Genomic DNA, 17796 nt, shown 5'->3' on the forward strand with positions numbered 1-17796 from the left:
GCTTACCAGAGCCAGGCCTGGGGGATGCCCCGGGCCCTGCCTCACAGTCCTGGGTGCAGTTGGCCCCTCCTCACTGGCTGCTGTGCTCAAGGTTAGGCTTGGACCCATAGCATAAGTCCTAGAGCCAAACCTCCTGGCCCTGACAGAGGCTGCCTTCTCTCCACTTTTGTTGCATGTCCCTGTTAACACAACCTCAGCTACAGTGGCTTCTTTTGTAGCTACCTGGCACTGTGTTGAATCTCATTTATGAGGACACACTCCTCTGTCCACCCAGCCACCCACCCAACACAGCCTGGCCCAGTCAGCATTGACTTCCCACCAGCAGCTCAACTCAAAGGCACCTGCTTGGGGAGGCCAGTGCCAACTCCTCAGGCAGGGTCAGCCCTCCTTTTGCTCTCCCCAAACTACCAGCATGTCTCCTTGACAGCAGTATCCCACTGAAGTGGCTGGATGGACCCCTTGCTCTCTCACCAGCCTGCAGGTTCCATGAGGCCAAGACCAGCTGTCTGTGGGCACCATCACATCACTGCAGAGGCTGGCACAAACGCTGCCCTCAGCTGTTTGTTGCATGAATGACTTACACGCCTGAGCCCCTGCCCTGTGCCAGGCCTTGTGTTGGATGCTGGGAACATGAAGACCAGATGTAGATGCTGGTAGGGGAGACAGCCAAGTAAACACACAGGGACAATGCAGGGTGCAGGGTGCAGAGTGCGGTGAGGAGGAAGCACAGGGGCTGAGGGGCACTGAGGGGGTCCCTGGACTTCACTGGAGGACCAGAAGGGCCAGAATTCGCCAGCTGGGAATGGTGGTGGAGAGGACTCTGAAAACGGATGTGAGGAAAGTCCGCCTCCTCCAGCCTCCCCAGGGCACGTCAGGAGTGTTGGTCGCTGCTCTGCATTTGAAAAGTGGCTTTAGTTGATTAGGTTTCTTTCCCCTCTGGGAATGTGGCTGCTCTGACTTGCTCCTCACTGCATTCCTTGCGTCCTCTTCTCTCAGCCCTGCCTTCAGGACATTGCCCACAAAAGTTTCATCTTTTCCCACCTGGGCTCCACTCTCCCCCTCCCACTCCCTCCGTGGTTCCATGTCCCTCACCTTCCTGGCTCTCAGCTCATTCACCCAGCTCTGGCCGTCTCAATGCGTGGGTGCCAGCCTGCACCCTCTTTACATGAGCTTTGTTGATTTCATAACCATAAATAGATAAAATGTTCTGAATGCTTTCATGTGCAAGTAGAATTGAGGGAGTGATAGCATAATGAAAAGGCCTCAGGAAAAGGAAAACAGCCTGCTAAGATGCAGCGGAAGAAAACATGGTCACTGCACAAGCCAGCTCTGCGTGGGTTTCCTATTCTCACTGCACTGACCGAGGAGCCATGGATGCAGGATGGGGAGGTGCTTAGGAATCTGTTAGAAAACCTTTCCCTGGTTTCAAATCCACCAATTCAAAAGAACAACCTAGAAAAAAAAAGAAGTCAGGAAAACCTGGGTTCAATTGTGGATTTATCTCATTTTAGCTGTGTGATCCTAGGCAATTAATCAACCTCTCTGAGAAGGCATAGAGAGATTCTTCCACCTGGGTCAGACTGGAGGCTTCAGGAGGCCCAAGATCCCACAATACCTTCCTTTTCCTCCCATACAGAAATTTTGTCTTCCTGACAATACGTTAATCACCAGCCTTGAGACCCCCCTACCCAAAATGCAGTCCTGAAGACTAGGGTTGGAATAGGGATGGAATGGGGTACCCTGCCTCCTCATTGTCTGTTCCAACTCCTGTTGCAGGAAGTGGAGCTTCATCCTGCCTGGGGAGGATACATCTCCACAGCCACAAAAGGGGCTGGAAACCAATAAGGAGCCTGACCCATTGGGCTTCCGACCTCTCCTCCTTTAAGTTGTCCAGGAGCACTACTTCTCCATGGCCTTTGGAACAGTAAAGGGGGCTGAAATGATAGCTTGGAATACCCTGGGTTAAGAGAGCTTTCTGGGTGAGAAAGAGAAACAAGTGGAGATATTCCTGGTGTGAACTCATCCTCTGGTCTAAGGATGGCACGCTTTTTCTCTAAAGGGTCAATTAGTAAAAAAGGGTCAAAAAGTTCTTTAGGCTTTTTGAACCATATGGTCTCTGTTGCAACTACTCAGCTCTTCCATTGTAATGTGAAAACAGCCATAGACGATGAGTAAATGAATGAATGCGACTGTATTCCAATAAAACTTTATTTACGAAAGGAGGCAGCAGGCTAGATGTGGCTAGATTTGCAGTCCATAGTTTGTAAACCCTAGCCCTATCATGTGGTGCAAAAGAGAAAGCTTGGGTTGGGAGCAGGAACTAGGGGTGAGGCTCAGCATTGCCAGAGACTTGCTGTGTGACTTTGATTAAGTCATTATCCATCTCTGAGCCTTTGTTTCACCATCTATCAAATAAGCATCATAATATCAGTCAAGGCTGGGTGTCGTGGCTCACACGTGTAATTCCAGCACTTTGGTAGGCCAAGGTGGGAGGATTGCTTGAGGTCAGGAGTTCAAGACCAGCCTGGGCAGAAAAAAATTTTTTTAAATTATCTGGGTGTAGTAGTTTATGCCTGTAGTCCCAGCTACTCGAGAGGCTGACAAAGATCATTTCAGCCCAGGAGATTGAAGTGGTAGTGAGCTATGATCAGACCACTGCACTCTAGTCTAGATGACAGAGCAAGACTATATAAATAACAATAATGATACCTGTCAGATTTGTCGTGAGAATGTGTCTAACAGGCCAGAGAAAATCTGAAGTCTTTTTGTCCCTCTGCTTCATAACATTAAGTGGATTTGCACCCACTGCCAATGCCAACCTCAACTGGCCATGCCCTTGCCTGCTGAGGGTAGCAGCAGCCTGCCAGAAAGGAAGGTGTCTCTCTCCAGGGTCAGATTCTTCATCTGTCTTTCCAAGCTCGAGCCCCAAGTGACCCTATTTCTGTAGCAAGCCAAGCACGGGAGGAAACAAGGAATCCCTTTCTTTCCACCATCCAGTCATTTGGCAAGAAGCTACAGTTCACTTGAGAGAGTGATGTGGCTGCAGTGGCTGGTGGCCAGGCTTTGGAGGAGGCCTTTGAGACTCAGGCTGGGAATAGAACTATGAAAAATGGGCTTCAGTGCTCCTCTGGAACATTAACCTATGGCCATAAGTTAAGTAGTTGCAGCTGTGGTCTCATTGGTAACTTGCAGCACCACCAATTGCATCAATGCATCTTTCTTGGACCATCTTGCCCACCTGTCTGGTCTGACCGCTACTGCAAGCTTGCATCCTTTGGCATATTGTCATTTTCTCTGAAGCCCCATTCAGTGATTCATTCATTCATATTCTTTCTGCCTTTCCCCACTTCCCTTCCTTTCCTCCCCCTTTCTCTTTCACATAGACACATTTGTCCAGAGCAAGACAAGATCACACTTTGACAGCCCTCTGTCAAGATCCTTGCTCCAAATCTCCAGACTAGCAGCCAGGAGTCTCCATGCTGTTCTGAAGAAGCAGATTCCTCACCCACCCTTCAACTCCTTCCCAGGAGGTAATCCTCCTCCAAATCTCTGGAAAAGATACACCTCCTCTTCTCTGATAAAGGCTGGGGGGTGATGCCCCTCCCCCAGGTTCCCAATAAAGCTATGCAAGACAGAGGCAAGGGATCTCACGGCCTGTTTTTGCTACAGAAACCCTTTTTCGGAAAAAATAATAAAGAAAGGAATCAGCCAATCCCTCCTCGATGCCATCACCTCTTCTTGGTGATTTTTCGGGGAAGGAGTGGGTGGGTTGCTATGGCAACAGATGCGAGCTCGTCTCAGTAAAGAAGGGACCTTGATATTTTTTCTCTCTCTCATTCTCTCAGTTGTGTGTGTGTGCGTGCATGTGTATGTGCGCCTGTGTGTGTGTGCATGCGCGCTACGCATGCCTGTGCCCACACCAGGAATTTTTTTTTTTAGAACTAAAGAAAGCCCTTCTCTTCTCTCAGCTCTCCAAATATGGAGTGATGGAAAACCACTTACTCCTGAAGGCCAGGGAGAATTCAGGATGATTCAAGAGAAAAGGGAGAGGTCATGTGGGGCTCCTTTCCTCCATGTTTTTACTAGAGATTGCATGCAACAAGAGAGATTTGCAAATGGTTAGGGGGCCCTTGGAAAGAGGGGAAGATGCTAGGTGGAAAGAGGTGAGCAAGATATCGATGGTGCAGGAACCCAAAGGGTGACCTCAGAGAGGGCAACAGAAGCTATATTGAGTCTGGGGACTCATGTACATCCCACCACACCATCAGATGCTGAAAGACCCAGAGCAGACTCAGATATGGACACAAACACAGACACTGACAGAGAGGCATATGGAAAATTGTAGACATAAATACACACAGGCACAAACATAGAACTGCACACAACATAGGAAGTTGGAGACAAAAAAAAGACAAGCATAAATGTAGGCATAGGTAAACACATAGATATACAGGGGTACAGATTCACAGCTACAAAGACACATGCAAACAGATAGAGATATAGACATACAACCACGTCCAGACAGGTTTAGAGGCAGACACACAGGACACACAAACACAGTCTCAGTCAAATGAACACGCACACACACACAGAGTCTGGCTCTTTTCCTTCAATTGCCCAAGCATCCTTGAGCAGTAGTGCATAGCTGGGGGTGCTGCACGCTTGCCCAGTAGGTTTGGGTGAGAAGCTCTGCTCTCCCATTCCTTCTACACACTCACCCCAAAGCCCCTCTCCCAATTCACTCCCTTGCCCACTTTCCCACAGCCAGCAGGCTCTGATGCCTCCCCCATCTCTGACTTCTAATTCTTAGCTTGTTCTGCTCCTGCCTGCCACTTGGGGGAGAGAGTGGGGTGACTCAGCCAGGCCAGGATGACTCACACTGCCAGTATTTTTAGCAGCGGCCAGGAGCTCTCTAGTGTGCCAGCCGCCCCCCTCCTCCTTGCTTGCTATTTCGGAACCGTCACTGGTGATATAAATAGCTCCTCTCCCACGGCCTGAAGCTGCTGCCAGGCTATTTTTGGTTCTGCACAGTTAAAAATAGCTTCACGGAGGTGGGAGGCAAGGGGAGTGGGAGCTGGCCTAGGGAGAGGAGACATTGGGGCATACAGAGCTTCTCAACTTGAATCAGAGTGGGCGAACTAGGATGAGCCCTTCTCTACCCCCTCCCTTGTCCCTTTCTAGACCCTTCTTCCCTTCCAAAGTGCTTCTTCCCATTCCATTCTCCTGGAAAAAGCCAGGGGCTCTTCCCTTCAGCCCAGTTCTCCTCCCTTGCTTACTTCACCCCTAGAGCCCAGAAATCTTGGCCCTCTGCAAACCCTCCATATTCATTCACAGAGAATAAGGGGACAGTCAAAGGGTAGGCTCTCTCTGAGGCCTGTGGGTACCCAAGCCCTACATCGATGTCCCCGGCAAACCGTAGCCTGACTTCCATGGTGACTCTTTCAGCACCGCGGACAGAGGTCGGAGCAGCATTCCTTCACTGCAGATTCGCTCAGTTTGCTGCAGGCCAAGACACCCAGCCAGTAGACTCCTCTTATTGTGGAGGGGGACACTCAGAATGCCTCATAGGCAGCTTTAGCATCAGTGAGTGAAGAACACAGGAACAACCTCCCTGGAATTTCATATGGAAGGGAATCCAAAGATCAAGGGATTGTTCAAATGGAAGCTTCAGAGAGGGGTGGGTAGGTACATTAGAGGTCAGACTGAGACGAAAGAAGCAACACAGACCCATGTCCAGGAGGAATCATCTCTCTGTCATCCAGGTCAATAGGGTTAAAGACAGTGGCAGACAAACACGTGGACATCGTTCCCTCCACCTCAGCTGTGACACTGACCACAGGATGGCCCCAACCTCTGCCAAAATGCATAAGACACCAGAATAGGGTCTCCACACCTTGTACCCCTCTTCTAAGACATACTTCTTCTCAGCTGCCTCTCCTCCCACTCCACCTCTGTTACTACCACCCCTTTCCATGAGGAGCGGGGAGTTCCCTGGCCCCAAACTGTCCTTTTTGATGTCAAAGTTCATCTCCATGCTTCCTGTGTGACTGGGACTTCCACTCTCCCATTTTTAAGTGGTCTCATTTCCAGCCACTTAAGTGATTCCATGCGCACACAGCTACTCCATCAAACGACATTTCAGATAAGAACATTCCCTAGCCCACTTGTTTCTTGCATTATTGAATCCCGGGATGAGAACGGCACCTCCTCGCCCCTGTAGAGAGCAATCATCTGTGGTGAAAAGAGAAAAAAAGCGGGTGGGGGTGGGGTGGGGATAGGGCAAAGGTGACAGGGTATGAAAAGGATATGAAAGGATAGAAAAAGAAACGAAGGTGGAGAGTGGAGAGTTGAAGGTGGAGAGGCAGAGCCAGCAGCCTTAGCGCCGCAAATGTGGAGAGGGGTGGAGGGAACCTGGCAAAAGTCCAGGGTCCCTGGTGGGTGCAGGGGTCATGGAGGGTCCGGCGCTGCCCCTTCGCTTCTCGGCTGCTCCCCCATCTTGCCCGCCTAGGCAGGGCGGGGAGCCCTCCGGAGCGGTGCGGAGGCAGCCAGGCCCCGCCCGCCGCCGCCGCAGCCGCGGCAGCCGCCGGAGGATTCCTGTCCTAATATGGAGCTGGGATTCCCCCGGCCCCGCCCCCGCCCCCGGCCCGCGGGGAGACAGAGGCTGGCAGCAGGGCGGGGGGAAGCGCTCGCTTGGGGGCCGGCAACGGGGGGAAGGGATGCCTAAGTGCAGACCCAGATCCTTGCCGTGCCCCACGTTCCTGCCTCAGTTTCCCCCTTCAGTAAGGTTAATTAGTTGAGAGGGAAACCACGAATCACTGCAGACTACAGAGCTGGTGTTGGTTTCTATTCTTGGCTGTGGGAAAACAGGATCAACACCAAATTCAGCTGGTCCCTTTCCCACCGGACCCCCTTTCCACCCATCCTAGGGACTTAGACCCCCATGAACACCCCCGATAAGCTGCCAAGGCCCGATATGGGAAGTGGGGGCGGGGATTTGTTCTCTGAAAATGGCCAAGGGAATCCCAGGTTAAGTAGTCCTCAGAGAGGAACCCCAGCAGTGACCTGTCCCACGGAGGCCAAGAAAAGTCCTCCTTCCCTGCATGTGAACGAGACCTTGTCTGTCAAGTAACGAGGGGGATTTGTAGACAACCCTGTTCTTTCCCATTCCCTCAACTCCTCAGAAAAATTGGTGTCAGTGCCGGCGCCTCTCTGCCCTCTGCAGACTCCTGCCGCGGGCTTCAGGCCGCCCTAACCCTGGCCCTGTCGCTTCCCTCAACTGAACGCATTCAGGCGCCAGGGTCCCCACACTCCATTCAAGCTTTCCTAACGCAGCGCCTTCCTCTCCGCTCAGCTCCCGCCAGGCTCGGCCCCCTCCGCAGCCTCCCGCTCCCCCCTCGCCTGCCTCCCTCCCTCTCTCATTCTACGTCATGAGATGACGTCGGAAGCCGGGCGGGAGGAGGAGCCCCCCTCCCCAGTCAGCGGCTCCCGCTGCAGCTTGCTTAGCCCAGCCTCCCGCTCTCCCGCCCCCCCGGCTCTAAAACGAGCCCCCCACGCCTGGCAGGAGCTATATAAGGCGGCGTGAGGCAGGCGAGGGGGGCAGCGCAGCCGAGCGGAGCCCAGGAGAGCAGAGAGCGAGCCTGAGCGAAAGACGGGGAAGCACGGAGGAGGAAGCCGCCGGTGCGTCGGGACGGGAGCTCAGGTGCTCGGGCGCCCGAGCTGGAGCTCCGCAGCCTCCGGTCATGTACCGCTCCACCAAGGGCGCCTCCAAGGCGCGCCGGGATCAGATCAACGCTGAGATCCGGAACCTCAAGGAGCTGCTGCCGCTGGCCGAAGCGGACAAGGTCCGGCTGTCCTACCTGCACATCATGAGCCTCGCCTGCATCTACACTCGCAAGGGCGTCTTCTTCGCTGGAGGTGAGCATGCTGGGGCTACCGCAGATCCCAGTTGCCAGGCGCCGGAGACCCTGGAGCTGAGGGAACCCGCTGGGGCTGCCGCATGTCTAGGGCAGCGTGCTGACGAGCTGGGGAGATTCGGGACTCGGGAGATTCGGGACTTTCTACTTTTCCTCCTGAGCTCCCTCCAGACCTCACCTTAGTTCTGAATGAGAGTTAGAGAGCCTGAAAGGTGTCCCTAACACCAGATTATGAGAGGAGAAGAGCCAGGACAGAGCGGCCTCGGTGCCTGCCAGTGCAGAGGCGCTCCGGGAGCCGGGGAGGGAAGCCCGGGAAGTTGCAGGGATGGAGCTGCCTGAGCCTAGGGGAACGTAGCTACTGTCCGCGGTGCTGAAAGGTATCTCCCGCCGCCTTCGGGGCGCTGCCCATGGTGCTGACAGCCGCATCAACCGTGTATGGCTCTGTCCATGGTCCTGAACCCACAGTAGGCTTCGGAGCTCTGTCGGCGGTTCTGAAATTCAGAGCCGGTTTGGAGCTCTGTCCGCGGTTCTGAAATTAAGAGCCGGGGAGGCGCCGACCCCCGCTTCAGAAGTCGAGGGCTTGTGGGCTATGGAGATACAGCAACAGGTTCCCTGGCCAAGAGCTGCGGGCAGCGGGTCAACAGGTGTTTGCAGAGGCAGGTCCATGAGAAATTCCTCTGGATTCTCTGAAACTCAGACCATGCCTTCCTCACTTCTGCTTTGCCTCCCAGTCTTACTCCTGACGCACCACGTCTTCTCACCCTACAGGCACTCCTCTGGCGGGCCCCACAGGGCTTCTCTCAGCTCAAGAGCTTGAGGACATCGTAGCGGCACTACCCGGCTTTCTGCTTGTGTTCACAGCCGAGGGGAAATTGCTCTACCTGTCTGAGAGTGTGAGCGAGCATCTGGGCCACTCCATGGTGAGTGCTGAGGGTCCTTTCAGCTGAGGCTGGGCATGGAGTGGGTGCCGTGAGCCTTCCACTCCTGAGGAACTAGGAATTACTATGGAGGGAGAGGTTATATCCTACAAGATACTATAGATCAAAGATTGGCTCCTGCTGTTCTCCCTAATGGTCATCTCTTCTTTTCCTCCCTCCAGGTGGACCTGGTTGCCCAGGGTGACAGCATCTACGACATCATTGACCCAGCTGACCACCTCACCGTGCGCCAGCAACTCACCCTGCCCTCTGCCCTGGACACTGGTAAGGACTCCCTTCTCCCTTCCTCAGTCCAATTTCCCACCTGCTGCCCTTCTCCCCACCATCCACTGTCTCTCTCTCAGCCACTCACCCTCTTATCTGTTTTTCTCTTCACCTATCTAGATCGCCTCTTCCGCTGCCGCTTCAACACCTCCAAGTCCCTCAGGCGCCAGAGTGCAGGCAACAAACTCGTGCTTATTCGAGGCCGATTCCATGCTCACCCACCTGGAGCCTACTGGGCAGGAAACCCTGTGTTCACAGCTTTCTGTGCCCCACTGGAGCCGAGACCCCGCCCTGGCCCTGGCCCTGGCCCTGGCCCTGCTTCACTCTTCCTGGCCATGTTCCAGAGCCGCCATGCTAAAGACCTAGCCCTACTGGACATCTCTGAGAGGTAAGCCTGGAGTGTTCAGATTCCAAGAGGAAGGCAGGCCAGAGATGAAGGGACCCTAGATTCTGGAGTCAGGGGCAGGGAGGATGGGGTTTAGGGGGGCAGAGGATCTGGGAGGGAGTGAGATGCATGGGTATCAAGCAAGGAAAACAGAAAGCTGACCTCACCCTTTCCACCTTCCCAGTGTCCTAATCTACCTGGGCTTTGAGCGCAGTGAACTGCTTTGTAAATCATGGTATGGACTGCTGCACCCCGAGGACCTGGCCCACGCTTCTGCTCAACACTACCGCCTGTGTGAGTGTCCAGAGAGGCTGGGGACAAGAGAGCAAGCTGGGAAAGGGCATGGGAGACCAGACAAAGAATGAGCTGTAGTCAAGAGTGATGCTGGGGAGATAACAGAGGCCAACAGTTTCGGATGCTATAGGGTGAACATGAAGGTGAAGATTCAAGGCAATAATCAAATCAGAACTGGGGGACTCTGAGTGGTGAGGTCAAGGTAGAGAGCTGAGTGGTGCAGGTGAGGGTAGTCAGAAGAGAGGATGTCATGGCTATCTCAATTCAGCAGAGAGGTGACCAAGGGTGGGGAGTAGGTAGAGTTGCCTGGTGGGCATCCTAACTCTGCATCTTCTTTCTCCCCAGTGGCTGAGAGTGGAGATATTCAGGCAGAGATGGTGGTGAGGCTACAGGCCAAGACTGGAGGCTGGGCATGGATTTACTGCCTGTTATACTCAGAAGGTCCAGAGGGCCCCATTACTGCCAATAACTACCCAATCAGGTAAGGCACAAGCCAGGGGCCTAGGGGGAAGCTGAGGTCGGCATGGAGGAGACACAAATCAGAGAACTGCTCTGGATATGGACATCGGACCCTTACCAGCTGCCTCTTCTCTCCTCTCCAGTGACATGGAAGCCTGGAGCCTCCGCCAGCAGTTGAACTCTGAAGACACCCAGGCAGCTTATGTCCTAGGCACTCCGACCATGCTGCCCTCATTCCCTGAAAACATTCTTTCCCAGGAACAGTGCTCCAGCACTAACCCACTCTTCACCGCAGCACTGGGGGCTCCCAGAAGCACCAGCTTCCCCAGTGCTCCTGAACTGAGTGTTGTCTCTGCATCAGAAGAGCTTCCCCGACCCTCCAAAGAACTGGACTTCAGTTACCTGACATTCCCTTCTGGGCCTGAGCCTTCTCTCCAAGCAGAACTAAGCAAGGATCTTGTGTGCACTCCACCCTACACGCCCCATCAGCCAGGAGGCTGTGCCTTCCTCTTCAGCCTCCATGAGCCCTTCCAGACCCACTTGCCCACCCCATCCAGCACTCTTCAAGAACAGCTGACTCCAAACACTGCGACCTTCTCTGATCAGTTGACGCCCAGCAGTGCAACCTTCCCAGATCCACTAACTAGCCCACTGCAAGGCCAGTTGACTGAAACCTCGGTCAGAAGCTACGAAGACCAGTTGACTCCCTGCACCTCCACCTTCCCAGACCAGCTGCTTCCCAGCACAGCCACCTTCCCAGAGCCTCTGGGCAGCCCTGCCCATGAACAGCTGACTCCTCCCAGCACAGCATTCCAAGCACACCTGGACAGCCCCAGCCAAACCTTCCCAGAGCAACTGAGCCCCAATCCTACCAAGACTTACTTTGCCCAGGAGGGATGCAGTTTTCTCTATGAGAAGTTGCCCCCAAGTCCTAGCAGCCCTGGTAATGGGGACTGCACACTCTTGGCCCTAGCCCAGCTCCGGGGCCCCCTCTCTGTGGATGTCCCCCTGGTGCCCGAAGGCCTGCTCACACCTGAGGCCTCTCCAGTCAAGCAGAGTTTCTTCCACTACTCTGAAAAAGAGCAGAACGAGATAGACCGTCTCATCCAGCAGATTAGCCAATTGGCTCAGGGCATGGACAGACCCTTCTCAGCTGAGGCGGGCACTGGCGGACTAGAGCCACTTGGAGGACTGGAGCCCCTGGACTCCAACCTGTCCCTGTCAGGGGCAGGCCCTCCTGTGCTCAGCCTGGACCTGAAACCCTGGAAATGCCAGGAGCTGGACTTCCTGGCTGACCCTGATAACATGTTCCTGGAAGAGACGCCCGTGGAAGACATCTTCATGGATCTCTCTACCCCAGACCCCAGTGAGGAATGGGGCTCAGGGGATCCTGAGGCAGAGGGCCCAGGAGGGGCCCCATCGCCTTGCAACAACCTGTCCCCAGAAGACCACAGCTTCCTGGAGGACCTGGCCACATATGAAACCGCCTTTGAGACAGGTGTCTCAGCATTCCCCTATGATGGGTTTACTGATGAGTTGCATCAACTCCAGAGCCAAGTTCAAGACAGCTTCCATGAAGGTGAGTCAGCCAAAAGGTCCAAGAACTCGAGTCCCTGTCCTGCCAATGAAATGCTGGGTAAATCAATTCCCCCTCTCTGTACCCTGATTTTATTAAGGGGATGACATCCCCTGCTGAAGAGAGTAGCAGTGGGGATAAGAAAAAATGAAAGACTTAATATGAAAATTTGAACAAGTAGACTTGGCAGGGGTTGGGGCTGTGGGATAGAGTGCTACAGAATTCTTAAGTAAGGGCTTGTGCTTAACTCCATGAGGGGCCTAGATCAGTCTTCACCACCCCATTTTACAGATGAAAATAATCAAGGTCCCAGAGTTAAACAAACTTTCCTTAGGGTGCACAACAAACTGATGGAAAGGGACTAGAGCTCTATCCTAGTATCCTAGCTCCCTGAAGGGGATACAGAGCAAGAGTTTATAAAAGTTGGTAAAAGAAAGACGAGGCTCAGCCCCTGACTCCGTTGAGGTAGCTCCCTGGTTACAGCCCCATCCTTCCTAAACTACAGCCACAGTTTCACTCCTTCCATCCAAATTGTCCCCTAATCTGCTGAGCCTCTGGCCATCATTTCATCATTGAGCCAACATCTTTGAAGCCCATACTAATACCAACATATTCTCAGCCCCAGGATCCTCTGTGCTAATTGGTCTAACTGATTGTGTCCTGTCTCTCTCTATCTCTCTGCAGATGGAAGTGGAGGGGAACCAACGTTTTGAATAAGTCTGTGACTTAACGTCGTCAAGTATGGCATATTGTCATCAAGACGTGGAGCCGCTCTCCACCCCCCCGGGACTGTTGGGGGGATTCTGGGGGCCAGAGGGGAATATATATGATTCCCCAGGCCCTGCAGGATTTTTGGGGGGGGGGAGGTGGGAGGGCAAGGGAGGGGAGCTTCTTTTTAAAATCAAGAGACTTCGAGCGATCCCAGTTTCCATTTCAATCTGTATTCACTCGTAGTGAGTTTCCTTGAATGGGATTTCAAGCGGAGAATGGGGGAGTCTCACTTCCCCGCCGCCTTGCCCCATTGGCCTGGGCCAGTTCTCCACTCCTAGGGGCCAAGCCACCCCTAGGCCTTGGTGGGGGAAAGGCAGGGCCCACCCGGGCCAGCCCGTGCCCTGAGGGGCTCTTGACACCCACGTAGAATTCTCTACACACCAGTAACGGGATTTCAATTCCGATGGACTCTGCCGCCCTGGCGGCCCTTCCTGTGACTTTTGCGCCCCGCGCCTGGGGTGGGGGGTGCGAAGAGACGCTACGTTCCTTTCCGATGGAGGAAGGCAGACCTGCCGTCACACGTGTGCTTGCACGAGTGCGTGTACCTGGTGCGGGACTCACCCGGCCGCCAGACTGCCTGGGCCTGCCCAGATGGCCACCTCGTGGTGCTGCGGTGACTTTGTAGCCAACTTTATAATAAAGTCCAGTTTGCCTTTTTGGTACCTCTGGTGTCGTGCACTGCTGTGTAAAAGGAAGGGTGGAGGATAAGTTTGGGAGGCTTGGATGGGAGCCTGGGGGCCAGGAGGTAAAAGCTGGACCTGTTTATGGCCCCAGCATTTCTTCTTCCACTTGTGAATTCATTCATTCATTCACTCATTCATTCATTCTTTCACTCAACATCCACATGTACATTGTGTGGCCCATACTGTGCTAGAAGCTGGAAAGTTTAGGGCTGAAACAGATATTATGTCTTGCTCTCAAGGTGCTTGGTGCCCAGTACTAGAGAATACTGGCATATCCTCTCTGCACCAGGCTTGCAGTGCTCGTGGTGTGGGAGGGGACAGAGGGCCTAGGAGTGGACAAGAGGATTCAATTTGATGTTGGTTCTGGGCATGGGTTTGAAGCTTCTGCTCACAAGTTCTTTCTTCACCTGGTCCTTCAGGGAAGCAACTTCCTTGTGGGACCCTGGATCGACTCACTGGAAATTATAACCACGTCTGTTATCCTTGCACAGGGCTTTCAGCTGACACACACTTTTACATCTCTTATTTGCTGCAACAATGCCTCTCGGAAGGCATATTAGCCCATCTCACTGATGAAGAAACTGAGGACCACAGGTAAAAAGTTATTTGCTCCCACAATTGATGACAGGCATGAGTGGGTGGGCAACACACCCAGACCATCTGCATCCCAGCCCTGGGCTGTTTTCTCTGCTGGCAGAGCCAGTGAATCACCACCCATCCCAAACCATCTCATCCCAGATTACTCAAGAAGGGCAAATGTGGGCTGCAGCAGGGTCCTCTCTCCCAAGTGTGGGGTGAGAAACCCCCTCTTTTTGCTCTCCAGATCTGTAAAGTAGAGCTGAGCAGAATATAACTCAGTAGGTCAAGAGAAAAAAGTTTCCAAAAATGCCGTTTTCCTCCAAGCTTGAAGCCCAAACAGCCACAGGGTAGGGTGAGGGGAAATGAAAATGAGGAGATGGGCTGGGCACAGTGGGTCATGCCTGTAATCCCAGCACTTTGGGAGGCCAAGGCAGGAGGATTGCTTGAGCCCAGGAGTTTGAGATCAGCCTGGGAAACATGGTGAAATCCCATCTTTACAAAAAATACAAAAATTAGCTGGGTGTGGGCACACATGTAGTCCCAGCTACATGACAGCCTGAGGCTGGAGGATCTCTTGAGCCTGGGAGGCGGAGGTTGCAGCGAGCCAAGACTGCACCACTGTACTCCAGCCTGGGCGACAGAGCAAACCCTGGATTCAAATCTCACCTCCACCAATTATTTGCCAAATGGGACTTGAGGCTCAGTTTCTCCACAAGTGAAGTGGGGCTGACAAACATGGTACTTATCTCCCAAAGATGCTGTTAGAACTTGATAGTGTCCATTTATAAGCAGAGAACGCAGAATTGACTTAAGTTATCCAATTGAATTAGAAGGCAATGGTGACCTCAAAGGCTTCCCCGGTGAAGTACAGAGGCTGGGTTCCAGGAACTGAGGGCACAACCCTGAGAAAGCCCCTAAGCCTCCTTTCATTCCAAATTCTCCAGCTCTGGGGCCATGCCCTTCAGAGAGTCCCATGGGAAGAAAGACACTCCTGGGGACCTGTCACTATTTTTCCACCTTGGATGGGTCCTTGGGTGGAAAAGGAGGGTGGAGTTTTGCCCTCTGCCTTCCTTGTGCATCTGTTCTCCAATTTGGACAAAATAACTGGATTGTCACCCCAGGAGGACCCTGGCATGGAGCACAGGACTGGCACATAGCAGGCACACTCAAAATGTCTTCTTGAAAGGAATTTTTCTCTTTCTCTTTCTTTCTTTCTTTTTCTTTCTCTTTCTTTCTTTCTTCTTTCTTTCTTTCTTCTTTCTTTCTCTCTCTCTCTCTTTTCTCTCTCTCTCTCTCTCCTTTCTCTCTCTCTCTCTCGACAAGGTTCACTATATCGCCCAGGCTAGACTCAAACTCCTGGGCTCAAGAGATCCTCCTGCCTCATCCTCCCAAAGTACTGGGATTACAGATGCACAGCACCCCACCTGGCTGAGAGGACACTTCTGAAGATCAGTCAAACGGCTTCATTAGACTCATCAGTTTCTACCATAAAAATGTGTTCCTAAGTTCCCCAGAGGGAATCTTAAGTGACCATGAGCTCAAGACACGCATTGGAGCCCCATCTAAAAACCTCCCTGGGGTCATTAAAAAAAAAAAAAGGACAGTCTGGCCATGCAATTATGGCAGCTCACGCCTATAATCCCAGAACTTTGGGAGGATGAGGTGGGAGGATGGCCTGAGCCCATGAGTTCAATACCAGCCTGGGCAACAAAGCAAGACCCAATCTCTACAAACAAAAATTAGCTGGGCATGGTGACATGCACCTGTAGTTCCATCTACTTGAGAGGTTGAAGTGGAAGGATTGCTTAAGCCCAAGAGTTAGAGACTGCAATGAGCTATGGTCATACCATTGCACTCCAGCCTGGGCAACAGAGCAAGACCCTGCCACAAAAACAAAACAAAACAAAAAAGCCCCACAACTTTTTTTTTTTGGATATGGAGTCTTCCTCTGTCGCCCAGGCTGGAGTGCAGTGGCACAATCTCGGCTCACTACAGCCTCTGCTTCCCAGGTTCCAGCGATTCTCCTGCCTCAGCCTCTGGGGTAGCTGGGATTCCAGGCGCATGACACCACGCCTGGCTAATTTTTCTATTTTTAGTAGAGACGGGGTTTCACCATGTTGGCCAGGCTTTTCTCAATCTCTTGACCTCGTGATCCACCCGCTTCAGCCTCCTAAAGTGCTGGGATTACAGTCGTGAGCACCACGCCCGGCCGCCCCACAACTTTAAAAGGTAAAAATTATGGAAGAAAAAAAGAAACCCCTCCCTAGTACTTGGTGGCAGTGACAGGAGATGGTAGAGTGTGTGTGTACAAGAAGGCACCCTGACACTCAGAACTGGAGAGCCAGGCCATCGGCCCATGCGGAGAAAGAAGTTGAGCGAGCCCATGGCGCCCCCTGCTGGACATAGAAACATCTGCTTCTGTTCCCTTCCCTGGCATGGCCCCTGTGGCTCGGAGCATCATCAATATTGCATCTTAGAATAGATGGGTAAACTGAGGCCCAGAGAGAAGAAAGGAATTGCCCAATGGCACTTCCAAAGTGGCTGCAGAAGCCAAATCTGACACTCAAGCATCCTTGCCACCAACACCAGATTGCTGCCCTGGGAGCAAAAAGGTATGAGAAAGGACTGAAGTTTTGGGGTCACAAAGACTGAGGTCAAATACTGGCTCTGGCACTTCATTTTGCATGTGATAAACACTTATAACACCTACATGCGCCAAGGGCTTTGCTGGGTGCTGGGGAAAACTGAATGAGACAGACAAGGTCCCTGGACTCACAGACCTTACACTGAAGTTGTGGGGAGACATTAAAAAAAAGTAAAATAACTCTAAAAGGAGCATGCAGTGTGTGCTATGAAGGAAAGAACCTGCGTACTGTGGCAGAGAGCAACTGAGGAGGGGGTGCTAATTTAGAGTGTGGCGTCAGAAAGCTCTTCTAAGGTGACATTGAGCTAAGACCTAAAAGATAAGAAAGAGAAGAAGGCAGGGAGCGGTGGCTCACGCCTGTAATCCCAGCACTTTGGAAGGCCGAGGCGGGCGGATCACGAGGTCAGGAGATCGAGACCATCCTGGCTAACACGGTGAAACCCCGTCTCTACTAAAAATACAAAAAAATTATCCGGGTGTGGTGGCGGGCGCCTGTAGTCCCAGCTACGCGGGAGGCTGAGGCAGGAGAATGGCGTGAACCCGGGAGGCGGAGCTTGCAGTGAGCCAAGATGGCGCCACTGCACTCCAGCCTAGGCGACAGAGCAAGACTCCGTCTCAAAAAATAAAAATAAAAATAAAAAATAAAAAGAAAGAAGAAGAGGCCGGGCACGGTGGCTAGTGCCTATAATCCTAGCACTTTGGGAGGCTGAAGCAGGTGGATAGCTTGAGTCCAGGAGTTTGAAACCAGCCTGCGCAACAAGGCAAAACCGCGTCTCTACAAAACAAACAAACAAAGCAAAAAGTTGGCCAGGCGTGGTGGTGTACACCTGTAGTCCCAGCTACGCAAAAGGCTGAGGTGGGAAGATGGGAAGATCACTTGACCCCAGAAGGGCGAGGTTGCAGTGAGCCTTGATTGCACTTGCACCACTGCACTCCAGCCTGGGTGACAAGAGTGAGACCTTGTCTCAAAAAAAAAAAAAAAGGCCGGGCGCTGTGGCTCACGCCTGTAATCCCAGCACTTTGGGAGGCTGAGGCGGGCGGATCACGAGGTCAGGAGATGAAGACCATCCTAGCTAACACAGTGAAACTCCGTCTCTACTAAAAATACAAAAAAAAAATTAGCCGGGCGTGGTGGCAGGCGCCTGTAGTCCCAGCTACTCGGGAGGCTGAGGCAGGAGAATGGTGTGAACCCAGGAGGCGGAGCTTGCAGTGAGCTGAGATTGCATCACTGCACTCCAGCCAGGGCAACAGAGCCAGACTCCATCTCAAAAAAAAAAAAAAAAAGAGGCC

General features: G+C 52.8%; 1 protein-coding gene across 1 annotated transcript; it reads left to right on the forward strand.

Annotated features, from left to right (window-relative positions):
* The first annotated feature begins 7594 nt into the window (after positions 1-7594).
* On the forward strand, positions 7595-13262 carry NPAS4 (neuronal PAS domain protein 4). Its single transcript, XM_032153540.2, has 8 exons — positions 7595-7914; positions 8682-8833; positions 9013-9115; positions 9236-9503; positions 9685-9794; positions 10140-10275; positions 10397-11832; positions 12514-13262. Exons 1-8 carry the CDS (start codon positions 7740-7742, stop codon positions 12540-12542), a joined length of 2409 nt encoding a protein of 802 aa, XP_032009431.1. The 5' UTR covers positions 7595-7739; the 3' UTR covers positions 12543-13262.
* Positions 13263-17796: the final 4534 nt, after the last annotated feature.

This window comes from Hylobates moloch, unplaced genomic scaffold, assembly GCF_009828535.3.
Source record: "Hylobates moloch isolate HMO894 unplaced genomic scaffold, HMol_V3 SCAFFOLD_5, whole genome shotgun sequence".
Classification (NCBI taxonomy): domain Eukaryota; kingdom Metazoa; phylum Chordata; class Mammalia; order Primates; family Hylobatidae; genus Hylobates; species Hylobates moloch.

Coding starts and splice junctions, on each gene's coding strand:
- NPAS4 (XM_032153540.2), top strand. CDS start 7,740: ATGTACCGCTCCACCAAGGGCGCCTCCAAGGCGCGCCGGGATCAGATC. Junction 8,834..9,012: donor AGCATCTGGGCCACTCCATG/GTGAGTGCTGAG, acceptor TCCTCCCTCCAG/GTGGACCTGGTTGCCCAGGG. Junction 9,504..9,684: donor CTACTGGACATCTCTGAGAG/GTAAGCCTGGAG, acceptor CCACCTTCCCAG/TGTCCTAATCTACCTGGGCT.